The sequence below is a fragment of the Chiroxiphia lanceolata genome, chromosome Z, assembly GCF_009829145.1.
Source record: "Chiroxiphia lanceolata isolate bChiLan1 chromosome Z, bChiLan1.pri, whole genome shotgun sequence".
In the NCBI taxonomy this organism is placed as follows: Eukaryota; Metazoa; Chordata; class Aves; order Passeriformes; family Pipridae; genus Chiroxiphia; species Chiroxiphia lanceolata.
Window position 1 is genome coordinate 31,518,430 of NC_045671.1, and position 17,913 is coordinate 31,536,342.

Consider the following 17,913-nt stretch of genomic DNA (forward strand, 5'->3'; position numbering starts at 1 on the left):
TCTGTAGAGTAAAGTACTATTTGAAACACAGATTACAGAAATTTTACCTGCAATTGTTTCCATCGCCTTCTACAGGAAATTGAAGTAGTCTCATTTGACTGCCAATATCCAATAATCAGATCAGGCCAAAGTAATCCTAAACTGCATATGTAAATGCCCATCGATGTATTAAAAGTATTGTCTGTTTATGCTGACTACAGCTTACAATCAGATGTATAAATGGATAAATAATTAGAGAAGTCAGTTGGCAGCATACGCTACTCTCTGTTTTGTACTTTAGCTACAGTCAGTAGAATATATTTTAAAATAAGCATGCTTATTTTATCAGTGATTCAGTGTCTCGGGTATCTCTAGCTTCACACCTACATGGGTATAATTTTACACAATAACTTAGTTACACATTTACAGTAGGCACAAATCCAAACCAGTGAAGAAAACAGACTTCGGATCAGGTTTCCACTTTGAAAGATCCATTATGTTTATTTAGCTAATATTTTTAAACCCTTACTTGACCTGTAAGTATGCCGCTGTATTACAGAATTATAAGCAATTAAATGACCCAGTAATTTATAAAGTCATAGAAGAAAGCTGTGCTCTCAGTCACTTGAGAAGAATAATGATTGCATTTACATTACATTGACTGTTTAATTAGGAACCTCAGTTACTCATTTACTAAAGATATACTTTTCACCTATTCCTTTTGTCCCACTTTTTCTTAGAAGCGAGTTTAGGGCAGCGAATCACATACATGAGCACAGTTACTATGAATTTACATGCAGAAGTAAATATACTGGCATTGATAAAATATGGAAATGGACAAGTTTTGCAGTAACTAGTGAAAGAACGTTACTGTGTGTATACTTAAATTAAAATCAAATATATTCTTATTTTTAAAAATAGACAGATAGAATCTGCATATCTAAAGAAATCAGAAATTCAATTTGATACTGCTATTCCCATATTACAATGAAAAGAGAAATGCACGTTCTTATAAATATCTCAATTTTACTACATATTTTTGGTAGAAATTAGATTAGAATATGTGCAGTGGATTCCCTTTTTGATGTACAATCAAATTCCATTAATATGAGTTATTCCCATAATTAGGAAAATATATATGTTCCTCAATTTTTTATTTTTTTTTGTTGGTATCCAAGAACAGAGAATACCAAAAAGTGTGCTAGTCTTCATATATTAAAAGATTGCTTCTATAAGGAAAGGAACGATCTTTTCTCCAGGTCTATGACAGGAAAGATGGGAAAAAAAGAGTTTCAGTTGTACCAAGAATTATTTGGGGTAGACGCCAAGTAAAATTTCCCAGTCTTTTCCCACTGGGAAAAACATCCTATGTAAGTTGCAAAATGAATGTTCTCAGTGCAAGCTTTTTTTTTTTTTTTTTTTTTAATTGTTAAACAAGTCAAACAAGTCTGTCAGGAACAACTCAAGACTGTTGTTTCTGCTTCAAAGCAACGATACAGAATGATCTCTTAATGTCACTTATAGCCATGCTTTTCTATGACTGGAAAATATCCGCTGTAAGAACTTATTTTGAGTGAAATAGACCCACAAAGACGTTATAACTGTAGCCCTGCTTAGCCTCCTCTGACAAAGTAAAAATATTGCACTTTAGACAGGTTCATTTTGTTCCCAAAATGAAATTAAGTCAAAGATGACAAATTTTTTCCTCTGGAACACAAATTTCAGAATAGCTTATGCCAAATGTGGGTAAGGTTATCTGCTTTTTTATTCCAGAAGCAAAAAGGTCTCAAGTGTACTGCAGAAAATCAAACTTTCAAAAAATGCTAAATTATTACCAGTTCCACTGCATAACTGGTATCTGTTCTCATATAAAAAAATAGTGTTCGCATTAAACTTTATTGCACCATCTTTTTTTTTTAAAATATCCCCCATTTAAGTCAAATATTAAATTATTTTTATCAAACAAAATATAAGGTCTTCTTTAAAATAGCAAGTAGATACAGTGTAGGCGCTATACAGAAAAAGAAGTCTATGGAAATGATATACATCAAATCAGAAATTACAGAAAACAATCATTATGTTCTTTTCTATGATTAAAAAAAGATTGCAAAAAGATTGTGTAGGCTATTTATTGTATGCATGAAAAGCATCCCTCCTCATTCAAGGTGTTGAAGCAGGTGACATCTTCAAGCTGTCAAGTGCTGCATGAATTCTGAAGTGCAACCTGGACTCCATAGAGTATTCTTTGTAGTTGTTTCTGCAAAACATACAAGTTATTTAAAGAAAAAGATGTTTAAACTGGATTATTTTTCCTTCACACATGCAAGGAAGCAGCAAAGTTAACAGACTTCATTCCTTCAAGAGGAAACAGAGGTTGACACAGACACAAGTTACGAGACATTCAAAGTTTCATCCACAAACTGAGCAGATAAGCCTTATATCAGTAAAAAAATTAAAAGTCCTGATAAACTGAACCCATGTCTTACATCACTTTCACTTATTTTGATCCTTTTAACAGTCCTTCCAATTACTGAATTTTGCTGTAAAAAGACAAGCCAAAATACTACAGAAAAGTAAGGCTGTTAACTGAAAGTGTATGTTCTGCCTCAAAACACAACTCAGCCAGAGTAATAAAACACAGAGAAACAACATTATGTAAATGTACCCCCCATCCCACACCCTCCCCCCCAAAAAAACCCCAAAAGCAAATACAAACTGCACTGGACAAAAAACTATGTTTCTAAAAATGCTTTTGTTTCTAACTCACATTTACAACACTGTTGCGTGATTGGTACACTTCTCTGTACACACAAGGGACATTCTACCCCATACTACAATCTACAGATGATGCAAACATGTTGCTCCTACAGTAAATTAAGCTTCAGCTGCTCTTCTGTGACAGGATGTGAAAGCAAAACGGTGTGTGGTCAGACATGTACTGGCTTTTAATCTACTTCTACTAACACCTTTAGCGCAGCAGGTTTAGGCCTCGCAGCTGCTCTCTGAGACAGAGTGGTACAGATCCTTTCTATGGACTCTCCAGCTCCATCCCATGCATGCAGTGGAGCTTCAGCATCTCTGAAGCCCAAATGAAGAGGAAATATTTTCCCTTCATACTGTGTCTGTTTTGATTCTCTCTACACTGTGTCTGAAGGAGAGAGTTTCATGAAAATGCAAAATTCAACTATACTGGACAAGTTCTCCAAACCAAGAACATGGATTTATAATGAGTTGTATTTTGTAAAGAAGCTGTCAGGAAGAAAAAAAAGCACATGCCTTCATTGCTACAAATATTCAGCTATTCTTAATTTACAGGGTAATAAAGAAAATAAATCCACTTACTTTGCAGTTTCTATGTATCTTATTGCCTTTTCTCTCTCATCCTGTTGTTTGTACAGAAGACCTAATTCATATAGGGTGAACGGCACCAAGTAACTATCGTATTTTATTTGCTTCTCACTAGAAACCAGAAAAATACAGAAATGGTTACTTACAACCTTGTCTCAAGCAATCAGTTAACTTCTAAATGCAATCACTGCCTCTAAGAGCATGTAGCCAGAGAAAACTCTGTGGAACCTTTTTTACTGGTTAGCTCTGTACACAGTAATTATACTTCTACACAGCTGATGTAAAAGACTGCCAGCGTGATCTTCTAGGAGTACAAATTTATCTTTCCTACCTTACTTTTGTATTGTCGTATGTTACCCAACCTACAACAAACAGAAGACTAGGATCCTATTGTGTGACATACAGTTAAAAAAAAACTCCCAACCATTCAAAGCCCTACCCTGAGATAAAAACATTCTTTAGGTTATGCAGTATAATACAAATACTGTATTTCCACACAGAATTAAGCTTTACTCTAGCTTGTCTGAACAAATTGCAGAGAAGAAAATTCACCTTTTCCTCAATACAAGAAATTTTCAGAATTACTGAAGGTATCTCTGAAGATCATCCAATCCAATCCTCTGCTCAGAGTAATGCGAACAGCAGCAAACTGTCCAGGACTGTGGCCACTATATTCAAATATATTCAAGGATGGAGACTCCACAGTCTGGAGTCTGTGCAACCTGTGCCAGTGTTTGACCAACTTGACAGTAAACTAAAACAAACAAACAAACAAAACAAAACCCACCCCCTTATGTTTAAACAGTATTTCCTGTATTTTAGTTCCTGCCCATTATCTCTTGTTCCATCACTGGGCACCACTGAAGAGAGTTCTCTCCCTCTCTCTCCCTCAGTCTTACGCACTCTTTTTAGGTCTTCTCTTCTCTAGGCTGAACACTCCCTGCTCTCTCAGCTTCTTCTTATAAGACAAACGCTTCAATCCTTTAATCATCACTGTTAGACTTGTTCTAGTGTGTACATGCCTCTCTTAAAGTCCAGAGATGGTATTCCAGATGTGGGCCCACCAGTGCTGAGATGGGAGGAGGATCACCACCCTGACCTCCTGAGGACAGTCTTCCTAATGCAACTCAGGACACTAAGTCTTGACAGCAAAGTCACATTGCTGGCTCATGGTCAGCTCCAGGTGGACTATGACACCCCAGATCCCTGAGTCATTTTCTGACAAGCTGCTCTCCAAGCAGTCAGCCCCCAGCCTGTGCTGGTGCATGGGGATGTTGCTCCCCAGGGGTTGGAAATGATTCCCATTGTGGAACTTCATGATATTACTGGTAGCCTATTCCTCCAATCTGCCTAGGTTGCTCTGAGTGGCAGCATATCCTTCTGGCTTATCAATTACTCCTCCCACTTTGTATCAACAGCACATTTGCTGAGCTTGCATTTTGTTCCATCATCAGCTTCTTAATGATGATGCTAAAAACTAGTGGCCCCAGCACTGAACTCTGCATTGCTCCACTGGTGACTTCATGTTGCTTATCATAGCCCTTCAACCCACCTCATCATCCACTTATCTAGTTGAGATTTCCATCAGTTTCTTTGTGATGACATTGTAGGAGACTTAAAAACCTTTCTAAAGCCAAGATAAAGAACATCCACCGTCTACTGAGTCATTCATCTTATTGTGGAAGACTATAAGGATGGTTAGGTATTATTTCCCTTTCATAAATCCATCCTGACTACTCCACCTTCCCAGGGACTGATGAGAATTTGACTGGCTTGAAGTTTCCCAGATCCTCCTTCTTGCCCTTCTTGAAGATAGAGGTGACATTTGCTTCCTTCTGGTCTCCATGAGCTTCCCCTAATTGCCATGATCTTCCAAAGATAATGATGTCACAATGACACTGGCCAGCTCCCTCAGCACTCATGGATATATGCCAATGTCCTATATACTTAGATACATCCAGCTGCCATGGACGTACCTATGCCTAGTCTGTTCACACTTTTCCTAACCTGACCCTCCTCCATCAAGAGTAATTCTTCCCCATGGGTTTCATAGATCTCAAACTCCTGATCTTGCCACTAGAGAATGAGGTGAAGAAGATTATCACGTATCTTGGCCTTTCCTGTGCCTTTTACAACCAAATCTGATTCTTATCTGGACAGAACAGCATCAACCAATACTGCAGAACAAAAAATTTCTTAACAAGTACTGGGAAAGTTCTCGATATTTTCAGCAGCACTTCTACAGAGGCACCTCATCCATCAAGACAAGTCTTGATGAACAGAAAGCATGTCTTTGAGCAGTGGGACTGCTGACGTGATAAATAGTCTTAAAGCACTGTAGCAGCCCTAGATATGTAGAAAGTAAAGCTAAACAAAATGTATTTAATTTACCAGAAACCTTCTCCTCCTCCCCATGCAAAACAAACACTTTATGAAGAACTGTTGTCTTTAGATTTTTTTTAGTATCTCAGCTCTAAAAGCCTGCACACTGCCAACTACCTCTGGAACAAGATTTTCCAGAAATACCATTCCTTTAACTTGCAATCAGTCAAAACCCACTGCCTTGTAATTTGCAAAGTGTTTGACTAAACTCACACAGGATCTTAAAAATGGCAAAAGAAAACAAAATGGCAAGAAAATTAAAACATACAATACAATTACACATAACAAATTCTCCTGAAGTATTAAATTTTGTAAATTACTTGTTAGAAAAATTGCTCACGTAAAAATACTTTTTCAGCCCAAATACTTTAAAACCTACAAAAAGTTTACAACTACAACCAGCACATGACTCATGTTTTACAATGAGAAGTTATTACAGGAGAAATGGATCTGACACCTAAAGTATTTCATAAATCTGTAACACAGGAAAATCAAGTTTTCAGCTGAAACAAGTAGCAACAACAACTTCTCATCTACATGGGGAAGCATTAACTACTAAATCCTGAGAAAAACCCCAGGAAACCTAAGTGAATTATCTTTACTTACCGATAGTTCTGCAAGTACAATTCCAAATACATTTGGATGTGTTACCCAACAGTTTGATTTATGTGGTCTAAAACACAACATATATAAAGCTATATAAATGCTACATTGCTACAGAAAAATACTAGCAAAGTTTTGTGGTTCTCTGACTGCTTTCAGAGGTATTTTAATTTCAGGTCCTTAAAAGGATGCTGAAATTTAATTATTCAAAATTATAACTTGACAATTTCTACAGAGTATCAGAAATTTCACCAAAAGCTATAAAATATAAAGATTTAAAGTATATTTCTGTTACTATTTTACCTTTGAATTACTTTACTGAAACACAGTTCAGCTTGCATGAGTCTTCCCAAGTGTTTCAGGCACAGGCCCTTCAGTAGCTGTAACATGCACACATCATCCATATAATACTCATTGGGATCTAACAGGAAAAGCAAGATATATCAAACAATTATAAGACACTGTGAAAAGGAAAATTAGATTTTCAGTAGGGAATATGTATTCAGACTCAAGATGTAGTTTCTTATGTTTTATACCCCAAAATGTACAAAACCTTCATACATAATTTAAAATATTGTCTACTAAAGAAGATGTGTCCATAACATCTGCATCTTTCTCTTTAAAGAGAGTCAAAGAATAAGAAGAAATTGAAACAGCCAACAAACAGGCACAGACTGGCATTAAAGATTTCTGTACTTGTAATATCTAAACCTATAGTGAGATAGGAACCACCACATTATCTTAATAGCTTCCCCTGTTACAGAGCACTTGCAGACCTCCAGTAGCACCAGTAATATGAAAAAGCACAAAATCACACTATGACTCTGTCCTATAGAGCTTTTCAGAAGCACTATTTTGCAGTACAAATTCAAGAAACCATAGTAATTCCATCATCTCTAATGATTAAGAAGACTCAGTATAATGAATAACATTTGAAAAATTCAATGAAGTTTTACCTTCAATAGGACTAAAAATACCAGCTGAAAGAAGGTTTTTGAATCAATTCAAAATTTACTTAACAAGTGTGGTCCTTTTTTGTTCCCTTAGTTTATAGCATTTGCTGTGTGCAAGGAGGGAAAAGAAAGGAAAGAAAACACATATGGATAGACAGATGGCGGCACATACATTAACAATTCAGGAAGCAAAACACTCTCCCTTCAGATCATGTTCTTTACAACTAATTACCAGCTCCCTAAGGTCATGTTATTTTTTTCTTAATAGTCTGCCAAAGAAATCCTACGTAAACAGCTCTGAAACATGCAAGACTAACACATTTTAGGATTCAACAAAGTGCTTTACCACTACATTCAGGCTTATTTCTGTCTGTGTTTAAACCTAGAAAGTCTCAATAGATAGAAACTCACACACTGAGCTTTTAGTGGCATGCAGAAGCACAGCAGATAAGTACTTTCCATTCTCTCTAGCCTGTTTTGCTAGGCTAAGGTACTGACTTCATATGACTGTCTCATGAAGGACTTATTCATTGAAATTACTGAGGGCATGCACTCATGTCAGTAAAGGCTCGCCAGTCTTTAACAACTACAACTACTATCTCCCTGGTATTTCCCAAAAGAATAAAAGCTATTATGCCAAAACAATAACAGTAAATGACAATAAATGCACAGATTTAAAACAGACAACCTAGCAATCAGCCTGGGAGAACCATCTTCTTGCGGTCCTCTACACCAGAGGAAGTATCACTATCTAAATTACTAAACAAGAAACTATTTAATTTTTCTTGGAGTTACATATTCTTTTTTTATACATTGGAAATGACAACAATGGAAAAATAAGATTTCAAGAAATCCTGAGGGGAAAAAATGAAAAAACTACATCTCTAATATCTTTCATCTGTTCCTTCTACCATCTCTATTTTCAGCTCTATACAACATAAAATTACTTGCAATCCTTGAGAGAGTCCTTGCTGTGACTGTTCATGCAAAGCAAATGAAGTAAAAACAGCCTTGTCTAAGAAGTTTCAATCCCTAAATGACCTTTGTGTATAATCAACACACTTTTTTACAACACTTTAGCAATCCTTCAACACTATCTAGTACTTAAAACTGTCTCTTAAAGTAATATTGTAACCTTGTCATGCTCTGCTAATAGCCTTAATCACTTTTGCTTTGAGTCTTAATTCAGCAGCAATTCTGGTAATTAGAGTCTTTATCTTGTCTGAGTCTATATCTTTAAAAGCAAATCAGGGTCACATAAGCAAAGTCCAGAACAGAACTATATTTGGCTGAAGTTATTACTAAAAAAAGACACAGAAATTATACATGCTTACAGATTACATCCTATTTGCAAACAGTGTATTTCCACAAGAAAAACAATTGTTTTACTTCTGTCCTTTTATTTTGGTACCTTGTACATTTCTACTCAGGGATTTGAAAGGACATTTACTTTACCATTACAACTGATTAGTATTTATAGCACAAGCCTCTGCATGATACAGCACTGGATTCCCAAGAGGTTCTGTCAGAAGCCTCCATGCAGAACTCATGGAAACATTATTTTATTGGCAAATATCTTGCATATCACTATACTTTTGTTTCATTATGACAACAGCAAAAAAAAGGCAAATCACTTGAGATTTAAGAGGGACACTACTGATTCTGCAGAGAAGCAAAGACCATAAAAAAGTTAAGGGACCCAATTCGATCATGGCCTTCCAAGTTATTCTCATTTGGTTTATTATACTATCAGGACTTTACCACTATGTATTTCTTGTATGTCCTTGTATAACTTTTTATGCATCACCTCAGTTTATACTGTAAATCATACTTAGATATATTTTATGGACCGTAATTGATGTTTTAACCATGTGGCAAAAGTAACTTGCTAAATTGTTGATAAGCATGACTAAAATCTGGGTTAAATAGAAATTATTATTAATGAGTTATCATTTAAAAAGATAACATTTATTCATTCTAGAAAAACTCAAATGAGTATTCTACCAAGAAGTTCACATGACAGATGACAGCACCCACCCGATAAAACCAGGTACTTGTGCACTACACCTGTTGAAATAATGGAATTTAAATTCTTTTAGGAGTAAGCTATGGGTTAATTCTCTAAACATTAACCTGAACATTTACGCTTCAAACACATCAAGATGCAAAAAACTATGGTCAAATTTTAATTGTTAAGTATGTTTTATTTTACAATTAGCAATCACGTTTTATTTTCCCAGAAAGTAAAAAACCAATCAACCAAATAAACAACCCCAACAAACTCATTCATGCACAGCACTCCAGCATATCTTTTATACTTTGTCATATTCTGCTCAGTATGTGTCCTCTGTAGTAAAGTTAAGTATGGTGTAAATTGGCTTAGAAAAGTATTTTTCAAACATTTTAGAAATTAGTGGACTATGCTCCAAGAACACTCAGAGACTGGAACAACTTAGCAAGAACCACCCATGTTCTGTTACCAATAACCTCACATTCTTGAGTTTTCTGTATTCTTCTGCAGCATCAATGCAGCCAGATAAAGAACATATTGAAGAACCACTCCTAACTTTCACATGGCTCCAGACTTAATGCTGGGCACATTGCCCAGCATTTACCTCACAGAATATTATTACACAGAAGCACAGAAAAATGTCAGCATTTCTTATGGATTATTAATTCCACCTTAACTGATCACTTACTAGTTTCATTTTGTAGAGCAGTTTCTTCTTTTTCAATTGTTACCAGTAAGTTTTCAGTAAGGTCTGATCTTTTGCCCACAACTGCAAATCCATTCCAGACATACATCATTTCCTGACCAAAAAAAAAAAAGAAAAAAAACACCAAACAAAAAAACCTATAAGACTAATCATGGAATTGCATAAATATTTAACTAAAGAGCACCTCTGATAAGACTGTTCTGGAACAGGAAAACACTATAGAAATTGTTTTAAACAATAGAAAAGGTCTACAAACAGGAGAGGAAAAATTACTTTGAATGTGTGTTGACAAAGTTAACCTGGGTTTCTAAGTTTTGAATGTTTTGATACTTTTTTAATGGATTCTACCATCATGTATTTTCACAGATCTTTAAAAATTACTGTCACCCAAGTAACACATCAGTAAAATTGTGTATTTTAGGTTTAATTTGTGGCCTTTACCATAGGAACTAAAGAAACAGCTGAAAGTAGTTATAGGTAAATTTGGTATGCATTTCAGTGTGTGCATGTATACATTTATATGCATGTACCCGAACACACACTCGTGTGTTTATATATATATAGATGCTCTAATCTGTAGACTGTTACCTTCCATAGAGCAAAACTGGAAGTAGATACAACTTTCTGGATAAAAATGTGGTTCCAGTGTGCACATCCAACACATGCTTTTAATATAATTTCTACAAAACTGATTAAAAAATTCCCAAGGCAAATCCTGGGCACAAAGCTTCCCAGATGCTTCAGTACAACAGTAAGTAATATGCTTGTTTTGATACATTATCACATTGTAAAACTTAAAGAGAATGAGACAATGCACAGTCAGTGCTAACCAACATGAAGTTTTGCCAAGATCTTTACTCAGTCATCACAAAAAGGAGTATAATTTGTTCTACTGTATTTGAATTGTAATTACACCTCTGAAATATGAAGTCTAAAGTCATTCTGAAGTTGATACAATACATTGTTGAAATATTTGCACTTGTATTTGTGCTGTAAATATGTGCATTTTAAGAGGGAGAATAAAAGCTGGCTCTATAAAAATCTGAAGCAGTGTTATTGACACTATCAACTACATCATGATAGATTTGTTTCAGTTCTGCAGTCCTGTCTAATTTATGTTTATTGCAATAAACCATACACTATGCTTGGTTCTGCCAAACCCATAATGAAAAAAGTTCTTAAATTAAAAGATATTGGATTTGACGGCAAGATCAAACATATGTGTACTCACAACTGCCAAGAACTGTGCTGTACAAACCCAAGACAACTTTATTACTTGGTCCTTGACATGCAATTTAGTATAGAATGTAATTTAGAACTGTTAGATAAATTTTCTTTGGACTCCTCTTTCTATATCAATGAGTTTTAATGTAAGAATCTCCTCAAATTATATTTTCCATCTACAGTTGTTGGTAAATTATGCATGTACAAAGACTTTAGTATACACATGTGAAAAGTATCATTGCTGTGCACATATAAACAGAATACTAATGCCTCTGAAGTGAAAATATGGAAAATTAGAAGAGCATTAGTAACGTATCTTTAACTTCTGCACATTTTACTCAGACTCAATATAAGATAAAAAAACCAAAAACCAACCATCACTCTTCATTTTCATCAGAAGAATAGAAAGTACTGAAGTACTCCTTAACTTCCTAATGAGTCTAGAAGACAAGGACTGAAATCCTGCCAACTTAATAACATGAACACAGGTTTCTAACTGAAGGATGACTTCTGGCCTCATGTGGCAACAGCAACCAATTCTCTGCAAGACTGAACTTCCATGTGAAAAAACTGGCTCTGGTTTTGGACTACTACTAGTTGGTAGCATGATCCAGTCTCTAGTACATTTCACAAAAATTCCATTGCATGAATGCTGCACTTCTTTAAAAAAATAATTATAAAATGCAGACACATAATATCCTGTATAATGAACCATACTGTTTTCTTTTCTGTTTGAAAAGGATGAAAACAAAGCAAGAACAAATACCAAGGCAGGTAATATCAGCTTCACTGGTTGAGCACTTGCATAGCGTCGAGCTTTCCTCACTGCAAACTTCTCAGTTGGGATAGATTTTCCTGCAATTCTCTGTTTTAGACCATCCACTTGTCTACAAGAAGGGAAAATAGAAAATAAAAGTTACAAAAAGCAACTTCTATTTCATCTCATTTCATTTAGTAAGATTTACTGTTTGCCTCTGAAGTATAACATCTTAAATTGTTCCACATCACTCAGACCACAGCTGTAGAATGTGTGTTTGCTGAACAGCATTTTAAATATTCTGATGCTAAAAGTAAAGAGAAAAACTGAAAAGTTTATGGTTATAAGCAGGAAGTAAGTCATGCAAGACAAAGACATGGGGGGAAAAAGACTGCACATCTAGTTGCTTTATAAACTTTTACCTGAATAAAGACACTATGTCCTCACCAGTCCTCTTCAAATCATCCTCTGGAAGCATACATAGAATTGCTGCCTTCTGGAATACATATATTGCCTATTTCAAAAAGAAATAGCAACATATTATCACATCTAACGCACTGTTTTCAGTCAGTACACTAAGGACTCAAATCTCTCACCCCAATTGCTGCAGCGAAGGGTTTCCGGTAATTCTCAGGCATGGTGAACTATAAAGTCTAGCATTCCCTTTGTCACATGATTTATGTTATAATTTTATTTTCAATGTATTTATTAAAATTTTAAGTTAGTGAGTCAGAAAGTTAAAGGTGTCTCCTGAAAAGAACAGGAGAATTTATTATGCAAACCACTGTTAAAGAGATGAGGTTAAATGACATAACTATTCTAAAGTTTGTTACTGTTACTACATGATCTATTACAAGTAGAGACATGCCTGAAAAAAACCAAAAGAAAATATCTGAGTACTGACTCAAGGAAAGTTTAATAACTGGGTTTTCCAGAGAAAAAAAAAGAAACATCCATAATTCTATTCAAGATATTTGCACTTCCTGTTTAACATACTATTCTCTTCCTCTTTTGTCATGAATGGGATGTATACCCTTTTTCATTAAGCCTAATAAAACTGTAGTCTAGATGGGAACAGACAACAATAATTCATCAAGAATTATTGACACATAGTGCTTGGTTCATACTTTGAGAAACATTTTTACAAATAAAAAGCTGATACCTCAACTTCTTCAAGAGACCCTGTCTCCAGCAGCTTACTCATGTCACAAAGCATCTGCTGAGTAGGTAAGCTCTTTGTTTAACCAACAAACACAGTTTCTTCAGACAAGTTTTACTAGTGAGTGCTAGAACTTGACTTGAGATTCAAGTTAATGGTTTTCCCATACATCATCTTTTTCACAGCTCTGGTAAGCACCTCCATTTTTGGAGAGGGCAAAACACTGCTGCTTATGGCTCTGGTGCTTCAATAAGTGAAAGAAAAATTCCTCCTTAACCACCCAGTTAAATCTACCATTTTTGTTCCATTGTGCCTTTACAAGTTTTACAAGAAGGTAAAAATTACACTTATTCTGCAAACTGAAAAGTAAATTTAACTGTAGAGAGACCACTGGTATATCACAACAATGTCCACCTGCCCATTTACCTTAGACCACCTGCTCTCTCTGCTGAGCAGGTCTGCATATCGATATGCTTGAAGCCAGTCCTGCTGGAAGGTGTAGCACCACATCAGTTCCCAGTAACAGAGATGATGAATCTGTTTCCACTCTTGCTGGGCTGCTATGCAGTCTTGGAATCTTAACTGTGCCTACAACGTAGTTAAGTAAGAATGATGAAAACTGGCTCAATTACAGCTCCATGTGAAAGCCATGTTTAATCACAGGGCAAAATCTTAGTTAACACCTAAGTGAAGAACACCTGATAGTAAAATGAGATAAACCTCCCTTTCAGTCTCACTTACAGAGAAAGGGCTGGAATCAACATTGACAGCGAACATGAACTGAGTATAGTTATCAGTCAAACTAAAAGAAGCTACTTAGATGAATTAGTTAATAATTAGTTAATTATTAACTAATTAGTTAATTAGTTAATAATTTTCCTCCTCACTCTGAACACTAAACAAACAAAAACCTTAAAAAGAAAAAATTTATTTACCTTTTCAAAATTTCCTTTCAGTATATCTATTCTAGCAGCATAAAACAGAATAATGGAACCCTTCAAAGGAGATGAAAAAAATAACCAGTTAGGATTTTAAGCTTAGGGAATTACATTACTCTTATAAAATTTATTGAAAATACACACATTTGGAAATTTCTGGAGGTAGGGTTCGAGAAGACTTTCTGCTTCCTGAAGGTTGGCTTCCCCTGTACCTAGAAAACACAAAAAAACCAACCTCACTCAATGCACTTAAAAAATTCAAGTTCATAGAATAAGATTTTTTCCAAATTATATTATGACTGCAATAAATCAATGGATTACTGCTTTTATGAAAAAGCAGAATTATTTCATCATACTGTGTTTCTATAAAACTAAATTCTTGTCCCAAAGGTACTAAGTGCTTTTAAGATACTAAATGTCTGTAAGTAGAAACAGACTAGAATTATAGGAATATTCTTTAAACTGTTCCATTATAGATTCTAGTTATATTTTTAAATCCCTGTAATTGCTTTAGCAAGCCAGGAAAACACTCCTCAGATGCCTCTTTTCCTAATTTTGAGCTCAGTAATGAAGTACAAGTGATACGGAAAGAAATGAAGTTCTCCTTAATTTCCTGATGAGCCTGAGGGACAAGGACTAAAATACTTAAAAATGAAAGAACATGAAAATATATGGCAAAAAAGCACATAGAATTAATTATGACTTTTAGCTCTATGTGGCAAAAGCAATTAATTCTCTACATGTATGTACTTCGAAGTAAATTGTTTGGGTGTAGAGGCTTTTTTTCTGGACATAGTTTTCACGATATCTGATGTTAATTTATGCATAATGACTTCTCTTAGCTTAAAACTGTTTTGCAATATTTTGCTGTCACATGTTGAGACAGCCCTGCAAATGGAGCAAGATGTTGGTATAATGTTATCTATCTGCACTGTTTCTGCAGACATAGCTTTGTCAAGAATATTAATTTCAGATCATAATTAAATACATAGCAATCTCCACAATTTTGAAAATCAGGTCTAAAATTAAATCACAATATCTATTACAAGGTGTAGCATGACTGAAAAGCTACACAGTGGGTCTCACCAAGGATTAAGGAGACGTAAGTATGATAAACCAACAGGGTGAAAGTACACAGAATGGCCCTCAAACTGCTGCCAGATGCGCCTTCCCGTAGTTGGCAGAGGCCCAACTCCTAAGAAATATCACAAACACATGCAGAATTAACTATCAGTATACAGAGTTACTACTTTGTTTCTGGCTAACCAAAATCCAGCTTTCCTTTCATATATAAGTATTCATAATTCAGCACTTTATCATCACAAATCCAACACAACCCACTACCAAAACAATTCTGTCACAGCTAACAGCACTCAGAAAGGAGAAGACTAATCTAATTCTGAATAAAATTACCCATGCACTTCAGTGCTATGGTGAAATGAGAACACCACATGAATCATGCAGACACACAGGTCTACATCCCTTCCCCATTTTTTTCTGGCTATGATCCTGTCAGAATAACATCTTTAATTCTATGTTCAGTGAGAACCTCTCCCAACTGTTCCAATGCAACTTGTTGGTGTGAGTCTTCCTTCACAGAGAACCCTGGTTATCTTCCATTTTCTTCCACCGAGTCAGCCACTATTTTGAGGTTATGATCAAAATACTAGCTCTGCTGATACATCAATGACTAAACAGAGATCCAGATTCATGGAGACTTATTCAGCACTAACACATGAGACTTGTTCCACTGCTTTCCAGTTTAGGCCAATTACATGACAGCTTCACTGCTTGGGGGATGTAGAGACAAGCTCAGAGTTCCCCTGCTCAAGAGCAAGCAACTCTTCATAAATGTATCAGAATTTAAAAATTTTGCCTCAAAACAAATATTAACATATCAATTCTATTGCATAGCAGCTTGATGAGTTAAAGGAGAATTCAAGTACCACACAAAAAAATGTGGAGATGTTCCAAATTTGTTTGTTCTTTTCCTTTCAGCTTTTACTGCCTTTTCAGTTAGGGCAAACGTGTTATGGAAGAGCTTCAGCATGAACCAGGTCTTTCAGAGGAAGAAACGAACAGGTCTCTACAGAAGTCTAATTTTACAAAAGGAGAGCCATGTTGTGGACGAGCTAACAGAATAAGACCATATGGTGGCTCTGTAGCATTAATAATTTGAAGTTTAGTTATGTATAATTATGGTTACAAATACTTTGCTCATCCATGAGAAAAAGATGTACCTAGACTTCAGGGTGGCATATGGTATTAAGAAATTCTTTTTTCCAAAGGAATGGGCTGGAATTTTGGATGGAAAAATGTAGAACTGTGATTCTTCCCTCAGTTACTGGTATGAGGAACATTAATTTCTGACTGAATCAACTAGAAAAGAAGGCTGATGTCCTCTACTTAAGGATCAGTAAAAAGAAAGAAAATTGCAATTTGAAAAATCCTCTCTGAAGCAGACTGGTCATTTCCCATGGTTGTTAAAGAGCCAGGTATCACCATATGTGCTTTTATGCCTCTTAATATCTAGTCCATTTGTCTTTTTAACAACACTAAAAGACTGATAAGCAATAGTGATCGTTATACTTTTACTGTGAAATACATAACATTAAATCCATCCAGTCTTTATCTGAGAAAAGATTAATTTGAAAAGGCAAGTATCAGATCAAATACCCTATTGCCAGAAAATCCAATAAATTCTAAAAGTCGAAGGATCCTTCCTGGTAGAAGTGACAGCATCTGAAATAAATTAGAAAAAAAAAAAGATAAATAAACCCATATACATTTCAAAAAAAGTTAAAATCATTATAAACTTGAACCAAAAAGGTCAGCTACTATGTCACAAGCTATTACGTATTAGAAAAAAAAGTAAAACACAAATTAATTTGAAAGGGGACATGCATGCTCAGAGTTTTGATGAACATCCAGCATGAAAAAAGCAGAACAGAGACCACCTGTGTTTGTTCAGATAATGACAGAGTTTTACGTCCTCAGCTGATCAGAATTGTTTGAAAATTGTGTGTCACTCAGAATGAAAGTATTATCTATTTTGGTAGTACTTACAACCTACAATTGTCATCTTCCTTTACTTCCAATAAAATGGTATCATGGAAGTCCTACTTGCTTCTACCACGGGAGCACTGAATTAGCAGACCAGTAAGCATAACTATTTTAGAAATACAACCTATTGTTATCATCCTTAATCCTCTATCATATGCATTTTTGTTCCCCTGCTCAGAGAATACGCATTCTCTACATCCTACACAACAGAAAACTTAAAAAGATCATAACCACATTTTCAATGAGCATTCCAAGAAGGTCTACTTGGAGATACCACTTTAGAAGCTCCATTCACCCTAATATATTCTGCCAAGCAGAGACTCCTGTTAAGCTTTCTATGTGAACAATAGGAAAAGTCAGAACATTTATGAGCGGACATCTACCAGTTGCTTGAATTTTAAAGGTGGGTGCAGACAGACCTGAGTTCTTCTGACCATATCGAAAATTGGCCAGTTCCAGTTCAGAATGATACAGAGATGAACATACCAGCAGAAATCAACTCTCCACTGCCATGATGGATGTGAAAGGGTAATCATAATAAATTGTGAGGAAAACACAGTCTTCACAGTCGTCTTTTGCACAAACTCAGTAAACTACTGTTCATTCTTCTAAGTGTAATTATGTATGCAAATCTACAGTACCACTGAAGCAAAAGAATGGTATATATGGGGGAGTTAGAAATAAACAGTCACTCCAGGTATCCTGTAACCAACAGCATAAGCATCTTAAAAATTACTGCTATAGACAAGTAGACTTATGTAGCAGTGCTTCTACTTCAGAAATACATATA

The 17,913-nt window shown here is 35.4% G+C and overlaps 1 protein-coding gene across 13 annotated transcripts in view; it reads right to left on the reverse strand.

Moving 5' to 3' along the window:
• Positions 1-453: 453 nt before the first annotated feature.
• The window catches only part of TTC39B (tetratricopeptide repeat domain 39B), an 86,153-nt gene continuing 68,693 nt past the window's right edge, over positions 454-17,913 (reverse strand). For 12 of the 13 annotated variants that reach the window (XM_032675353.1, XM_032675345.1, XM_032675342.1 and 9 more), the window contains 11 exons: positions 16,737-16,802; positions 15,147-15,255; positions 14,205-14,272; positions 14,058-14,117; positions 13,549-13,710; positions 12,386-12,477; positions 11,973-12,093; positions 9,965-10,076; positions 6,616-6,733; positions 3,322-3,438; positions 454-2,236 (listed from right to left, as the gene is read on the reverse strand). In XM_032675353.1, coding sequence (XP_032531244.1) covers positions 2,140-2,236; positions 3,322-3,438; positions 6,616-6,733; positions 9,965-10,076; positions 11,973-12,093; positions 12,386-12,477; positions 13,549-13,710; positions 14,058-14,117; positions 14,205-14,272; positions 15,147-15,255; positions 16,737-16,802 — 1,122 coding nt within the window. In that variant the 3' untranslated portion in view covers positions 454-2,139. Of the gene's footprint in view, positions 2,237-3,317; positions 3,439-6,615; positions 6,734-9,964; positions 10,077-11,972; positions 12,094-12,385; positions 12,478-13,548; positions 13,711-14,057; positions 14,118-14,204; positions 14,273-15,146; positions 15,256-16,736; positions 16,803-17,913 lie in introns of all 13 variants that reach the window. The other variant, XM_032675343.1, reaches the window with a different exon arrangement.